The sequence below is a fragment of the Mercurialis annua genome, linkage group LG7, assembly GCF_937616625.2.
Source record: "Mercurialis annua linkage group LG7, ddMerAnnu1.2, whole genome shotgun sequence".
NCBI lineage: Eukaryota > Viridiplantae > Streptophyta > Magnoliopsida > Malpighiales > Euphorbiaceae > Mercurialis > Mercurialis annua.
In genome coordinates, this window is record NC_065576.1 from 14852995 (window position 1) to 14870012 (window position 17018).

The window sequence follows — 17018 nt, forward strand, 5'->3', positions numbered from 1 at the left end:
CCCCTTTTTACTTAGCACCGCACAGGCGAAGGACAATTTTACCCTTTAGCAAAATTTCAAAAAAAAACGTTCTCTCAACTCATTCGAACACACTCGAACAACTACGTAAAAAAGTCGAGTAAAATGACGGATAACGAGTATAATTCATCGGGAAACGAGTACCGACAGTCGGAAACAAGTTTTCCCGGCTTTTCCGAGGTAAAAATTAGTTATTTTAAAATTTTATTTAAAATTTGTTAGGGGGGACGATTGAATTTCACGTCCTCTCCAGAGGAGGGGACGCCAGAGTTTGCCGTCCTCTCCAGAGGAGAGGACGTGAAATTCAACGTCCTCTCCTCTAGAGGGGACGCCAATTTTGGGCGTCCCCTCTTCTAGAGAGGACGCCGAGCGTCCCCTCCTCTAGAGGGGACGCCCAACGCCGGCGTCCTCTCCTCTGGAGAGGACGCCGGCGTCCCCTTTTCCGGCCGCGACCGAAACGTCGCGGCCGGAAATTAATTGATGCTAAAAAAAACGTTGAAATTAATTTTTTTAATAATTACAGTAATTTTTTATTCCATATTATTACGACTTTTTATTACATATTATTTCGATTTGTTAAACGTAAGTATTTATGTTTTGCAGGTTGATTTAGAAGATTATGGCGGTGATGGAATTGATTACAGCGATTGGTTTAAGCTAGATCATGGGTTTGATAGTGATGTTGAAGCAATTACTTGGGCTAAGAGTACTGCTATAAAGATTGGATTTGAATTAGTCATTTCGTCGCATAAGAACGAGGGGAAAAAGAAGCTTCTACGATGTGCTCGGGGTGAGCGTTACAGAGGTTCATTCACAGATTCTGATTCCTTCGTACGGAAAAATACGAAGACAAAAGCGTGTAAGTGCAAATTTAAAATTATTGTCAAATTAGGAAAGACTGCATGGTTTATACTTACAGATCCTGGTATTTCGAGTACACACAACCATGCTCTAGCTGTGTATCCTGAAGGATACCGTCAGATGAGTGGGCTGAGTGGCGAGGCGAAAGAAATTGTGCGAGATATGAGTGCGGCACAAGCGAAGCCGTGTTCTATCATGGCAGCTTTAAAAGAAAAAATACCATCTGACAACCCTACAATAAAGCAAGTGTATAACTATAGACAGACTTTCAGAAAGTCTAGCTTTGAGGGTAGAGATGTGGTTGGGCAATTTTATCACATGGCTCAGCAAAATGATTATGTACACTGGACTCTTGCTGAGGAGGATACAGGTGTGTTGACCCATATTTTCATGGCTCATCCTGATTCAGTGAGACTACTTCGTACGTACTACTGGATCATCGGCATGGACTCCACGTACAAGACGAACAAGTACAAGCTGCCTTTTTTTGAGATTATTGGAATGACTCCTTGCAACAAGAACTTCATAATTGCATATGCAATTATGAAGGATGAGACTGAAGGGAGCTACAGATGGGTATTGGAGAGACTGAGGTATTTAATTATAATTATGTTATTTGATATTTTAATGATATTCAAATTCAAATTACTTATTAAATCATCGGGCAATAATGCAGGTGCTTGATTGGGGAACATATTCATCCGAGCGCTATTCTTACTGATCGAGAATTGGGGCTTATGAGACCAGTGTCAGAGGTTTTCCCACGTTCTTCTCATCTACTATGTACGTGGCACATAAATAAGGACGTAGAAGATAGAGTGTACAGAATTAGTGGGAAAAACCAAGAGTTTGCTGAAATTTTCAAGAATAGTACATGGAAGAAAATTATCAGAGCGCCAAGTTTTGATCAATATAACATAGCTGTGGAGCACTTCAGAGATCGGTTTAAAGGTTTTCCAGGGTTGATACAGTACATTGAGGGGACTTGGCTGGGACACAGAGAGAAGTTCGTATCTTGCTGGACGGACTTAGTCCTACATTTTGGAAACACCACCACATGTAGAGTCGAGAGCGCACATGCTCAGCTTAAGCAGTGGCTCAACTCCAGCACCGGTGCTCTGGACACAGTCTGGACGAAGGTCGACAAAGTTATACAGTCGCAGCTGATAGATATCCGGTAACATTCTTCTCGAGTAATATTAGTACTTATACAAACTATGTTGTCATTGTTATTAACATAAATGTTTTAAAATTACTGCAGCAAAACACTTGAGGACTCCAGACGGACTATTGGCGTACATCGACGCGGTTTTCCATTTGACAAGCTCTCATGCAGAGTGTCGCATTACTGTCTGGATTTAATATCGAAAGAACTAAGGCGTATGCGAGAATTGAGTACCGATGTCTACGATCGCTGTGGTTGTGTGGTTAGATCAACACATCAGATCCCCTGTGCATGTGAGCTGCGAGCGGTGGTCGATTCAGGTATCACGCACCACTTTCATTGAATACTAATATTAAAAATATTAATATTGTTATTGAAAGCTAATATGTGTTATTTGTAGGTAACCCGATCAGCCTTGACAGTATACACCCGTTTTGGACGAAACTTGTTATTCTCGGCGATGGGTTGGACACATCTGCGCAACCCGATTTTGCTGGTTTTCAGACTGAGGAACATCAGTATTTTCACGAGGTCGCCGACGAGGTCATGACTAAGGATCCTTCAGTGTTGCGTGATATTTCTCGTATTGTTCGAGAGCGACTTCACCCCGAAGACTTAGGCTACATGGAACCAGAAGTTAAAACAAATGTCAGAGGTCGACCAAAGGGGAGCAAATCAACGAAGCGGGATCCGAGTCGTCATGAGTACAAGGACCGTGTACCTGGTCGTCCTAAATCTTCCAAAGCTCAGAAAAATCGTACATCCGCGTCAGGTAATTATCATCCACTAATATTCGTTATGTACGTCTACTGTAGTAGTATCCTTGTTATTTATAATAATATTTTTTTTATTTCCCGCAGCTGGTTTGCAAAATGCGGAGGTTATTCCAGGATTCCTTTTACCATTCGTTGACGAGCTTGTGGACGTGCGTGTAGACGGCAACTGTGGATTTCGCGTGGTGGCAGACCACATATATGGTGACGAGAAGATGTGGGGAATGACTAGAATGAACATTGCAAACGAAATCTCCGCCCACCCTTATCGATACGAGGGTATTTTCATTGATGGGTTGCAAGCGGCCATTACACGTATTAGCTGGGAAGGCGGAGAGTGTGGCCCTAGCTACTGGATGCAGGTATTTAATTGAATTATATAAATTTATCACAAAGTTATTATATTTTTTTAAAAAAATGATATTTATATTCTGACTTATTAAATGGATGCAGGTATTGGATGACTTGTTCCCTATTGCCACTATCTTCAATGCAGCTGTTATTTACATACAAGGCGGGACGCTACAACAGACGCGGTTCTCTTCGTTTACTGTTCTGCCTTTGCATTCCTCTGAGGTTCACTCACGACCATCGAAGGAGATAGTGATATTGTATATTAGTGGGCGCGCACATTTTGTTAGGTTGAATCTGCAGGATAATTTTCCTGTCCCACCAATTCCCACCCTGTGGTTCCAGCATAGGGACCATACTGTTCAGTCTTGGCATACTTTATATGCTAATAGGAGAGAGCAATGGGATAGTTTGATAGGTATGGCAGATTGAGTTGATTGTAAAATGTTTATTCGGTAATTTACTCGTATCTGTGACTCCTTCCCGCACCTCCCATATGGTTGCAGGTCTAATCCGATGGCCACTCTTGTCAGTGAATAGAGTGCAACCTAACGTCAACCAGATCCAGGCTATTGCCTCCACCTCTGCAGTACGGTCACGCCTACATAAGCTGATGATCGACTCAATCAGCACACCTCCCTGGGCAAAATGCTTGCTCGTCTTACTCACCAGATCCTCTGGTGAAATACCTAAAATCTGTACGCAGTAAGCCATCAGCTGAGCCTTGTTCGGCTGACCTGAAAACATAATTTCGCAATTTAAATTAATATCACGCAATATGTACAGTAAATTTCTAGAAAAAATTGGGCAGCACTTCCCCTAAAAATGAGCATCACCCATTTTTCAGGGAAGTCCTGCAAAGAAATTACAATTGGCAAACCAAAACACAATCCACATTAAACAACTAATTTGTCTAAATATTTTATTAAATAACCTAAAACAATTAACTTATTCTAAATAACATTAAATTTACCTAACATAATAATGACACGTAATTAAAGAATTATTAAATGTAAAAAATATAACAGAATATCGCACCTGAAATCATAGCCCCAGCAACTGGAATCCGAAGAATATGCCACACGTCATGTAATGTGATGGTCATCTCCCCGAATGGCATGTGAAAAGAGTTTGTATCTGGCTGCCATCGCTCCACAAATGCAGAAAGGAGCGGGATATCCAGATGATCAAACATGATAAACGGGAGATGTGATATCTCAGTCCCGTCTATCAGCACCTTAACCTCCTCTGAGGCCGTCTCATACCACTGTCTCAGCTTCTTCAGAGCTCCATGTCTAGTCTGACACTTCAGCACGCCTCTGTCCGCCCCATCCCATAGCCGAGAAGCGACATGCCCGAGAAAACTAGGAATAACAGTGTCATCCTCGGGTCCACCAGGTACTGGACCAGTAACGGTCCACACGTCAACCTCTTCAGGTCGTCTGTTCGACCCTGAAAGTAACAGTAAACATAATTAAATTACATTTAATTTTTTAACAATATTATTAAATTAATTATAATCATTTAATTATATTTACCTGATGACGAGTCGCCAACGAACCGACCACCTGCACCCTTTTTCCGTTTAGAAATGTAAATTTTTTCACTTGGCTCGTCCTCTGGCTCGTCCTCTGGCTCGTCCTCTGAGCTCACAAAATCATCAGACTCTCTAAGATCCTCAACAGAAATGCGGACCTCATCGGGAGAAGTATGCGCTTGTTTCTTCCGTCGAGCCGAGGCAGAAACTTTACGCGTCGTAACGTGACGGGCTCCCGATCCCCCTAATTCTGGGGCCAAAAACGTCTTCCCCATACGCTTTCTGCCCTGCAATTATAATAATTTAAATTATAGAAATAATATATATTAAATTAAATAAATTTGTAAAATTATTTAATTTATTTCAAATAATTATTTATTTTATTGTTTTTTATTTTAAAAAAACAATTAATTAGATTTAAATTTATTTTTTTTTTAAAAAAAAAAATAAATTATATTAAATTCCGGAACGGGCGTCCGGCGTCCCCTCCGGAAGAGGGGACGCCGGACGCCCACGTCCCCTCCGGAAGGGGGGACGCCGGAAACGGCGTCCTCCCTTCCGGAGGGGACGCGTCCCCTCCGGAAGGGGGGACGCCGTTTTCGGCGTCCCCCCTTCCGGAGGGGACGCCGCACGTCCCTCCGGAAGAGGGAACGTGGGAAATCCACGTTCCCTCTTCCGGAGGGAACGTGGGATTTCACGTCCCCTCCGGAAGAGGGGACGCCGGTTTCCGGCGTCCCCTCCGGAAGAGGGGACGTGAAATCCCGTTTTCTATTTTTTTAATTGTTTTTTAAAAAAAAAAACCGAAATTAATAAAAAAAAATACTTACCGGAGGTTGTCGATTTCTATCTCGTTCCAAATCCGACATTTTCGTAAAATATGAATTTGTGAAAAGTTGAATGAGTTGAGAGGATTTAGTTTTTTTTTTATGAATTGGTTTTCTATTGAAAATGTGAAAAGGGCAAATATGTAATGTGCCTGTGCGGTGCTAAGTAAAAAGGGGCGGCGAATAGCAATCCAGAAACTAAAATTAAATACTAAAAATTTAATTGAAATAATGCTAAAAATAAAAATTAATGTAATTTTTTTTAAAGATTTAAATTAATTAAATGATTACATGTTGATTATTGGTTGGTCTTGTGTTGATTTTATGTTGATATATGAAAATAAATATGCGGTAAATAACAAATACTGGTTAAAATGAGCAAAAAATAAAAATATATTTAAAAGTAAAAATCAATATAAAAAAGATTTAAAAATTAATATTAGCCATTTTATTAATGTTGTTGATATTGTGTTGATATTATGTTGATAGAAACTGACGAAAAATGTCAACAGTCAAAAAAAGTCATAAAAAATCTAAAAATTAAATATATTATAAATATTAAGTGTAGAAATACAATGGTGAAAATAAATTAAAAATAATGAAAGAAAATGGTGGAAAATTGAAGTTAGTATAGAAAGTAAAGTTTTTTTTTAAAATAGTATAAAAGGAAAGAAAGTTGTTGTGAAATGTAACGATTGATGTTATAAAAGTAAACGTTGTAAAAAAAACAGTATTTTGTATAAAAATCCCTTATTTTTAAAAGGGGTAATGTCATAAAAATTCACGAACTTTACACGTTTTCTCATTTTAATCATGCACTTTAAATTTTCTCATTTTCATGCACAAACTATCACTTTTTCTCAAATTCATGCACGGTGCTGAGGTGTCACGCCTCCATTGGTGTAATTCGCTGAGGTGGCGGTCATTTTACACCAATGAATGAGTGCCACCTCAGCACCGTGTATGAATTTGGGAAAAAGTGGTAGTTCGTGTATGAAAATGAAAAAATTTAAACTTCGTGATTAAAATGAGAAAACGTGTAAAGTTCGTGATTTTTTTTGACATTAAACCTTTTTAAAATAATTAATGTTCAAAAATGTAATATATATATTTAATAATTTTTAGCAATTGCAGTTATCAAACAAACTTATTTAATATTAGTACTTAAAAAATCAACAATTATTATTTTCAGCACTTAAAATCCGATGCCTAATTTGTAGCTTTATCAAACACCACCCTACCAATTTATAACTCTACTTATAAATTTTTTACCCATACTCACCCATTTGCCATTTAAAGAGAGAAAGGATAAAAGTTTTGAATTTTAAAATGTGTTGTTTTTCATAAATTTGGTATTGAAATGAAATGATGATTTTTAAACTATAATTTGGAGAGTATAGTGATATTCTGCAATGACTTGGCCATGTTGGCATTTGCTGCTTTGATATGGAATAAAGTGCAAATTTGTTGAATATTAATTTTTATTAAGTAATATCAAAAAACAATTAGAAATGCATTTATATTAACAAAATAATATAAACATTTACGAAAAACTCAAAATAAACTAGTAATAAAAAAATAAAAATATTGCCAAAAATGAAATGATACGTAGGTTACAAATGTTACAAAGCAGCAAATATCAGATATCTTCCTGCTACTCCCCTTGTTCTCCAAAATTAGGGCCAATCGATCAAAAATTAGAACAAAAACATTCGAGGTGCATGCCTACTCATAACACCAAACTTCACTCATCTGTGATGCTTACAGTCAGATTGCATAAAAATTGTAGTATCGGAAATGTTATGCACCGACAGAAAAATGTTTCTACATACTATTCAATAGACCCCTACTACTACCGGCTTCTTTTCTTTTTTGCTTTGTCTTGTATCCTATATCTGTCCCGTCTTTCTTCTCTCTGCCGCTTTCTTGATATTTCGTCATCCTTGCTTTTTTGCGCCTCGTATTCTTTTCTCTTCCGCTCTTCGTTAACCTTTCGCTTCTTAGTCTGCAAAACAACATATCTTTGAAACTAATGCACTTAACACTCGATAAACACGTCAATAATGCTGATTCCAAGTGCATACCTTTTCAGCTCTAATTCTTTCAAGGTGTTGAATAGCAACATGAAGCTTTTGTTCTCGAGGTTCCATCACAACAGCTCTTCTACTTTCAAGATTGGGTCGTTTCCGACCAGGTATATCTTTTGGCTTCGATGCAAATGGGAGTGCTGCCTGTAATGACTTGGATATCACCAATGGATTGAACTTCCTCGCCTTTCTTTCAATTGGCTGTTCAAAACAGAAACAGTAACATTATAACCGATATCCAAAAACAGTAACATTAAGAAAATAAGATAGCAGAGTATATAGCAAGGGTCAAATCTCAAACCTTGTACAACGAGTCCTTGTTAACAGGAACAGGAATACTGTTTTCCCTCCTTAACTCAGCCACAGTTTTCATCCCTTGCCAGCTTTTATTATGAGGTTGCAATGCCGTTGTCATTGGGTTATAGAATTCAGGAACTTCAACTTGAGTCCACGCCCGCAAAAATACAATGTCACTCATCAGAATCCTGTCCTCAAAGGTGCACCTGGCAATTCCTTCCCGTGCTGCCCCTCCCTTCTTTTTGGGTTGGTTGCCAATCTCTTCTTTTGCAACCTGCCCAAAATAATACCAACTAATAAACCTGCCTTAAACAGCATGCAAGACCATTCATTTATCCACCACTACTACCTCATATAAAGTATAAACAATAATTTTCAATATGGTATGTGTTAGTAGAGATATACCAAGTACTTTGCCCTTTTAACATTGTAGTTAAATTCCTACCAATTTTCTGCTCAATTGATTCCACCAACTAACCAAGGAAAAGAACTGCAGAAATTATAATAAGAATCCTAAAAGGAAAAAAATACTTACTTTTTTCACCTGCCCTCGTATTCCGCTGACAGTGCGAACAGCAGCACCCTCAAACCGAGCTACTTCAAGATCTGAAGTGAACATATTTGTAATAAGTGCAGTTTTTTTGAAGACCTTACATGGGTAACCAACCAACTTGACTTTCTTCATTATTTTTGCAGCATGGTTGAACTCAAGTACAACTGCAGTTGCAGTTATCCGAAATGCTGCCTAAAAACAAATCAGAATCTCTTAAGACTGAAAGTTGAAAACAGAATTAAGCCAAGAAACCACATGATAATTATGATAATTTTAGCATTAAACAAACAGTGAAGTCCTAACAGAAATAAAATGTGAACAGAAGTCTAGAAATCAAAAATTAAATCTCACTCCCTTCCATTTCACAAACCTTTAACAAAGTGAAGCATACATTTGCTAAAGCATGCAGTCAAAAAAAAAAATTGAGCCTCAATGATTGAACAAAGATAAAATTTTCAGCAGCTAAAAAAGTTATAACTTATAAGCAACAACCTGCAATGTGAATCCGCACCAACAAGTGTAAAGCTCAAGATGAATGCACCAAAAAATTTATATAACTATTCATACCACAGTCCAGATGACTCCAAAATAATTAGGAGTTCTACAGCAGTGGGATTTTATCCTTCATCCCAAAATTTTAAACTTCAAGTCACAATGCAAATTCATGTCATATTAACTAGTATACGCAGTTCCATCCCCACATGTTATAAAATAAGATTAAAGTTTGCAAAAGCATGCCAACACTAAGTGTAACCTCTATAAAATAATAGGATCCATATTATGGATTTAAATCGCGGTAACGGCCGCAGTCGCGGTCGCGGCTTTACATAACGGTAACGGATTGGTAACGGCCATAACGTTGTGCAACGGTCTACTGGAGCGCAATTTTTTAAAAAAAAAATTGTAAAGTACACAGAACTAATAGATTTTGAAAGAATTAGAATGACATTTTATCTAATAAAAAGAACTGTAAAAGTATACAGACTTTATTCATGATTATATTACAATTACAACATACTTTTCTAAAAATCAGTTAATCTTTTAAATTTTAAAAATCACATAAATATTTTAGTTTTTTTAAGGAGTATAACATGTTAGCTTAATGAATTTTTTTTCATGTTAGTTATTTGGTTTTGAATTTTCTAAAGAAAAAGGAAAAAGATTTTGATGTATTATTATTTGAAATTTAGATTATTAAAATAAATAGAAAAAGATAAGAAAGTGTTATGTTTGCTTACTTATATGTATTTTTCAAATAATTATTTTATTAATATTTATTGATAGATTTGAATTTAATTTTTTTAATTTAAATATATGTTTTAACTAATGAATTAACAAAGATAATGCACTAATAACATGCAAGGTGGGGAGCCCTACATGTGTCACGAGTAGTGTAAATTGACCTTGGGAAAAGTTATTAAATCTTTTACTGGGAGAGTGAGAATCTGAGAAAGAAAATGAAAGCACCAAAAAGAGGAGGCCGGAGCTGCCACTGAGCTGTCCTCCGATGAAGATTTATGTCCTTCTCCTCTTGTTCTGTTTAAATTTTACTTTTCAGACCATTACAAGGTAACGGTACAACAACACGGCCGTTACCTTCAAGTAATGGAGGTAACGGCCGTTGTCTTACAATTTTTTTTTTAACCGTTCCATATCGGTTATAAAGGTAACGGAGGGTCTGAAAACCTGTAAATAACGGCCGTTACGTTACGTAACGGCAATTATTTAAATCCATTCCATAACTCAAAATATATTAATTAGTACATTCCCACAGGAAAGGAGAAAAAATAAGATTCTTTAAAACAGACTTTATTCAGATCCCCATTCCCCACAACAACTAAATACTCTAGAAAAATGACAAGACTTAAATTAGATGTACTATGTGCACTTTCAACATCCAAACTTGTGAGGAAATAAGTTGCCCAATATAAGGAAACCAAGTGTTACCTGATTGTTTGATAAATTTTGGACAGCGACCACCCCAGTGTGAGGAGGAGCAAGTGGACCCCAAAACATGGCAAGACAATGCATATGTTCTGGAGTGTACTTGAGCATGCGATGCCTTCCATTGCGATCCTCAATTGCATAGACAGGAGTAGTCTGGTAACGCCTCCACCCAATAGACACAATTATAGGATCCCTTGTCTTGAGCACCTTCTTGTGCCATCTGTGACGCTTTAATCTAACCTGGATGAAAAAATTAGAAATATTTTACAGCCTTATCATGAAAGGTTAGGAAATCAACTACCAAACTTAGTGTAGGGTGCAAGTATGTAATGTAGATGATTTTTTCTTCAAAGTCAATTTGCATTACAATATACCAAAAAAAAGGATCAACTCGACATATATTACAGCTATGTTTCAGGTCAATTAAAACCGCTTGTCATAAACTGAGATTCTTTAAGCTATTTCTAGTTTCATCTTTGCACCAATGCTTTAGCATCTTAAGTACTTAGACGTTTCCACACTATCTTTTACAAATTGCTTAACTCAATTGAAGCAGAATATTTTATCTTTCTTTCTCAAGTACAAGGAGAAAAATGATTAAAATTCTGATTATTATTTTTCGAGGGTAAGAGGACAGCATCCATGGTAGGTCTTTCCTTCAACAACAAGCAGTTAAATTCAGTTTCCACCAAGTCAGGGCACAACATTCTGGACCAAATAGCACGCAAATGTAACGACGGCGATTTCAGAAAATAACCAAGAGGAGTTATTAAAAATTTAAAACCATTCAATTTACAAAAAAGGTAAAAAAGAGGAAAAAGAAAATTCAGTATTTGCTAACCTGCATGTATCCAACATTCTCCTCACCAAAACCAACTCCTCCAACCAGAATAGGGTGGCAAGGGTCAAAATGTTCAACCATTTCATAAGGAATATCATGAACCTCCAATCTAACATATGTCCCAGTTTGGAAGCCCTCAACCTCTAATCGAGTAACCTCATCCAGCTCACCGAGTTCAGCAATATTTCTTTGTTTTTGGAGCTCAATCTCATCTTTTAACTGAAAAATCAAGCATAATAACCATGTTAAGAAAACCTATCCATCTTTACTCATACGGACATATTGGCCATAATATGGTACAGAAAGCACACCTTATCAAAATAACCACTTTCATTGCCTTGTGCTCTGTGAAACTTAGCTCCCTGTTTCTCATCAACTTCCTCCTCTAGTGATTCAGATCCATTATATGTAAATCCAAATTAAGGTGACAAAACCCATTTTCTAGGTTATATACCATCATTAAAAAAATAAACTAACAGAAACTAGTAAAACAGCATTTAAACAGTTAATGGTAAAAAACAAGATCAAGAGACGAGGTAAAGAATGAGACATCTATAAAATGATAAAGAGATATAAGCAACAATTATAATGGATTTCTAATATAAAAAAGGATATTGAGCATCAAACTTTGCACGCTGAGCAAGCTTTTTTAGCCTTCGCTCCTCAGCCAGATGCTTATCTTCTTCCATAGCGTTATTGACAGATTCATCTTTTAAATGGCCCTTATATTTCTTGTCTGTTTCTAGATCTTCAAAGTCACCATAAACCTCATCATCTTCTTCAGTATTAGCTTCAGAAGGTTGATTTCTTTTGGCAGCTTTTGACCAGTCACCAGTAACAAAACGATCACGAATACTTTCATAAATATCTTCTTCTTCCCAGTTCTTGAGATCAGCATACATAGTAAATTTGGAACAATCCTCAGTATTTATAATTGTACCATCCAATAATTCTTTCATTTTCTGCAGCAGATGAAGCCAAGAAGCTTTCATGTTACAGATGGAAAGGTATCACATCACATCATCGCATTCTCAAGAGTAAAAAACTTTATATAGAAAATAGTGCTAACGCATAAAGCATGGTCAAACCTTATTTCCTTCCCCTTTTGGCTTAAAAAAGTCATCTCCCTCGCTTTCCTCATCCTCACTGATGTCCCTATCTTCCTTTATAACAGCCGTTGATGTGGAATTCCCATATACAAGTTGCATAAGGTTAATATTTCTTTTCAACCTAGTCCTTTCAAGCAATGATTCTTTCCACTTCGATACATTGCCCAGGCCATCATCATCTAAGAGCACAAGAAATAAAAGGAAATAAATTCACAAGAACTTCAGAAGCAAAAAGAAGCCCATCTAATGGCTGAACCATTTCAATACATTATCTCTATAAACTTAAGGGAATACTTGTTATAATAAAAATGTTCCTAATACCCATCACATCCCTTTTTCTTAAATTCATATGACTATAATTTGTCCCTGTAGGAAAAATGTATAATCTAATATCAGAAGACATATGAGATCGGAAGATACCATCAGTGTCCTCATCGTCTTCGTCTTCCTCTGAAATATTAATATCAGACTTTGATTGATCAACCATATCATTATCATCATCGCTGTCATCATCCTCATTATCTTCACTCCCATCTTCGGAGTCCTGTAGTAGTGCATGATTTAGAATTGCGCAAAACTAAATAAGTTACAATTTAACATTTACACACTATGTTGCACAATGAAATTTCATACTTAGAGAGAGAGAAAGAATTGTTCCAAAGCATCTACCAAAAGGGATACATTCTGAAACTGTTAAGATCATAGTTCAAGTTCAAAGTTCCTTTTTCTTTTCTTAATCATAAAATTGTTTTGATAGCCATCTCCTACAACAAAAAATTAATTATACACAAAAACACTTCAGAATTACAGAAATTACCTACCAAATTCTATGTGTTATTAAGGTCAAAAGAAGAAAAGAAAAAAATTGCACTGAGAAAAAAGCCAGCAAAAGTCTGTACAGGGGAATGTATGAATCAATACAGAAACATCATGCAGGAAGAAAAACAAAAGAGTAGACAGCCACTCATAGAATCCTATTGACAACCATAAATATAAATGTTGCTTCAAGGCATAGGCACTAACCCATGCATGCCTAAACAATAAAATATTTGACAAAAACTATTAAGTAAAGAAATTGTAAAATTGTTTAAACCTTTCTCTTATATCATAGTTCTTCCAATAAATGAATCTAGTAACAGCAATAAATACCTCCAGACCATTCTGAGCAGAGTCATCTCCAAACGTCGCTTTTCTTCTGAATCTTCCCTCATGAAATTCAACTTGTTCCTTCACATGATCTTTAGAATTAGCCCGATGATTTGATACATCAGCATCTTCCTCATCAGAAACTTCGTCTTCTCTATTCATTAGAGCATCTCTTTCAGCCAATTCATCTTGATCAGAAGATTCTGAATCACTGTCCCCGTCGATTTCTTCTTTTGACCCATTGGGTTCATTTTGTTTCTCAAACTCACTCTGCTCCAAAGGCTCTATATCACGTCTCTGCTGTTTGTTCTTATCTTTTACATCATTCTGAGTTTCCGCTCCAGTCATACCGGCCCTGCTGAAAAGGGATATAAAGCTATTCTCCAATTTCTCATCAATCGAATATTTGGTGTTCTGCAATGATTTTACCAAAGCCTCACCCACATCATCCTTTCCTACAAGCAAGAGCATAGACACTTAGAAATACAATTTGCACTAACAGAGAATCACATATAAGCAACTTGATATACACAGCTGCACCTAGATGCGACATATCTTATATTTCACAAGAAAAATACTTAAAATATATATGAATCATAAATGTTCAAAATATATATGTATGTATGTGTGTGCGCATAAAAATGATTAGCAGGAGATATAGCTGAGGAATTTTCAAAAGCACAATGCAACAAAAGTCCACGTCCTAAAAAGAAGTTAACTGACAGCCTCACCAACAAGCAAGAGATGGAAAACACACAGTATCAAATTGCGAACCTTTGCATTTTGTTCCTCCATTTTCTTCTGCTTTAGAAAACTGAACAAAGTGGTCATTAATGTTTATGTAGACAGCATCCTTGTCATACAGGAGATCCCCAAGGCCAGACATGGGTGCATAAAATAATTTTTCCTTGTCTCTCAGTCCCTTCTTTTTTGCAGCTGATGGTAGAGGGCATGGATCAGACAACGCGGTGACACCAGCCAAACTATAATCGCCAACACCAGCAATATGCACCTGGTTTGCAGAATGATTATTAGATAACAAATAAAACTTTATGGGGGAAAATCACAACAAAAAACGAATAAGCTGTAATGACTAGAATATAAGACTTGAAAAGTTGATTATCTCAATTAGGAAAAATAGGTTGTTCAAGTGGGCTTTATGCATCCAGGACATGCTAATCCATGTTCTGACAAGACTATTCATTTGTGAATGACATGGAATAAATGAATTACCTTGGAACCCATTTTTAAATTACAACCCCGCAAATACCCATAAAGTGTAACATTTCTATCACATTTGTTGTTCATATGCACTTGTTCAGGAGGAGTTACATCTTCCAAACGATCTACTAAAACATAAGGGTGAGAAATTCGCCAAGATAATGGATGGAACTTCATGACAGAAATAAACCGTGCAAGATTGTGAATTTCACGGTCGGGATACCTGTTGATTCAGATAAACCAAGAAAATGAGAGCAGTCATATTTATAAAAAATAGTGAAGACGCTGTTTTTTCAACAAAGGAATGATGCATGCAATGTAACAGAGCTCATAGTTGTCATACTCACTTCTTCCCATGTATAAGACCAGACAAGTAGAACAATTTTGCACCATCATATATTTCAGTCCAGAAGCGATGCTTGAGCCTTTGCTTTGTTTTCCTAAGCTTTTTGACATCCTGGAATTTGTCAAGGTGAGTAAGGACTCCCATAACCTTTGGGAATCCATGTACTTGCAAAATATTCAGAAATTCAAAGGTCTCCTACAAAAGTAAATAGATATAAAAATGAGAATCCCTTATTTAGGATCCAAAATGATGTATAGCGTAGCAATGGAAAATTCACAAACTGAGTCTAGCAACCAAATAAACAGGTAATATCCAGGTCTAACAGTATAATTTTGCCCATTGTTAAAATATGCCACACTTTAATTGAAAAGAAAGAAAGCATCAAAGAATCACATAAAAAGCTAAGTATCTCACCATTTCAAATCCATAGCTTCCATCTATCAATAGCAAAGCTAGATCAGCATATTTTGCAGCATCAATCATGCCATTGATATCATTTGGACACTCCACAAACTGAACCCTTCTCTGCTTACCTAATATAACCCACATGTCAGCAAAACAAGAAAAGATCGAAATCAAACTAAAGATAAAGGAAAGTGTAATCAAAGATAGAAAAATGAAAGAGAACACACCTGAAACAATAGTAATTGGTCCTCGAACTTCAGGTAGATTTTGTTTTGTGTAATGCTTTACAAGACATTTTATCAACAGAGACTTGCCGACCTGTCACCCAACATTCATCCAAATGAATGAGCCATGGGAACACCAAAGAAACACATAAACCCTAGGTAGCTCGGACACATCATTCAATTAACGTGTCCTATATCGGAAACATTTTGGACTCTTCACGTTTCATACATGAAACTTCATTTTTCACATAGAAAACCTTAAAATAACACCATTTCACCGTGCCCATGTCCATGCTACGTAGCAGAAACCCTGACCGGAAATTAACAATTTCAAAAGGCTTTATTTATTCTAAGTTGCAATAATTGAATGACTGCATCAAAACCGACCAAACAGAGTTCAATTGAATCGTAACCTTGGCAATTAACAGTTATATGTTAACCAATAATAACATATACCTGGGGAGGTCCATGTACGAGAACAACATAAGGAGCGGGTTCGCCATAAGACCTATCAATAGTAGGAACATGAAGGCGACGCTGCTCTTTCTCGACAGTTCGAGACTGCAATCTCTTGGCTTTAACACTTGAATTAAAAGCAAAAGCCTGCACCGTTTTCCCACTTGTAAAACACACTAAATTTCTGTATAAAACACAAATTTAAGGGTATTGAAAACGAACCTTGGGGTTTTGCTGCTTTTTTTCGTCGACTGAAGCATCGTCGTCAAAATTCTTCCTTTTATCGGATTTGGCCCTCTTCTTGGGACCTGCCTGGCGTGACCTGTGAGCCTTGTGCGGTTGTTCTTTGCCGCCACCGCCCGTACCCATCTTACAGATACTCAAGAGAACAGCCTACCAATAATTTTCTGATTGTATACGAGGAAAGGAGATGCCCACTGGCTGCTAGGGGTGCTCACTGGGTGTGGGTATGGCTCCATCTAAATGGGTATGGGTTGAGTTTAAATGGGTAGGGTGTGGGTAATCCATTTAGGATCCATTTTAATTTTATGGGTATCTATTATACTATACATTAAAGCTAAGAATCATACGACATGAGGAGTCAAACGGCAGAAGCTAAAATAGGAATATCAAATTGATAATGGCTTGGGATAAGAGTAGATGTAGAAAGTAGAATAAATCAAATTATAGAGTGTAACTGTAGTTAGTACTAAAGTCAACAAAACACACTAGGTAATGATTATTATAATATTATCTCTACTAATAACGCCTAATAAATCAAATTAGATGGATAATAATATATTTGGTTATTTTATATATTAAAAATTACATTTTAATTCTTTTATTCTATTTGTTAA

General features: G+C 36.7%; 3 protein-coding genes across 3 annotated transcripts; 1 reads left to right on the forward strand and 2 right to left on the reverse strand.

Moving 5' to 3' along the window:
* The first annotated feature begins 999 nt into the window (after nt 1-999).
* Nucleotides 1000-3877, forward strand: LOC126656873 (uncharacterized). Its single transcript, XM_050351496.1, has 7 exons — nt 1000-1472; nt 1556-2056; nt 2141-2364; nt 2445-2816; nt 2905-3179; nt 3271-3586; nt 3675-3877. The coding sequence occupies exons 1-7, from the start codon at nt 1000-1002 to the stop codon at nt 3875-3877; spliced, it is 2364 nt and encodes a 787-aa protein (XP_050207453.1).
* A 134-nt stretch (nt 3878-4011) lies between these two features.
* On the reverse strand, nt 4012-5721 carry LOC126656874 (uncharacterized). The gene is made up of 4 exons (XM_050351497.1): nt 5533-5721; nt 4707-4992; nt 4207-4620; nt 4012-4022 (listed from the first exon to the last, which is right to left on the reverse strand). The coding sequence occupies exons 1-4, from the start codon at nt 5569-5571 to the stop codon at nt 4012-4014; spliced, it is 750 nt and encodes a 249-aa protein (XP_050207454.1). The 5' UTR covers nt 5572-5721.
* A 1379-nt stretch (nt 5722-7100) lies between these two features.
* On the reverse strand, nt 7101-16627 carry LOC126655914 (uncharacterized). Its single transcript, XM_050350283.2, has 18 exons — nt 16384-16627; nt 16162-16308; nt 15709-15799; nt 15491-15609; nt 15078-15271; nt 14743-14953; nt 14284-14521; nt 13513-13964; nt 12784-12907; nt 12343-12542; nt 11866-12216; nt 11566-11658; nt 11255-11473; nt 10414-10653; nt 8449-8658; nt 7918-8187; nt 7614-7817; nt 7101-7534 (listed from the first exon to the last, which is right to left on the reverse strand). Exons 1-18 carry the CDS (start codon nt 16528-16530, stop codon nt 7382-7384), a joined length of 3663 nt encoding a protein of 1220 aa, XP_050206240.1. The 5' UTR covers nt 16531-16627; the 3' UTR covers nt 7101-7381.
* Nucleotides 16628-17018: the final 391 nt, after the last annotated feature.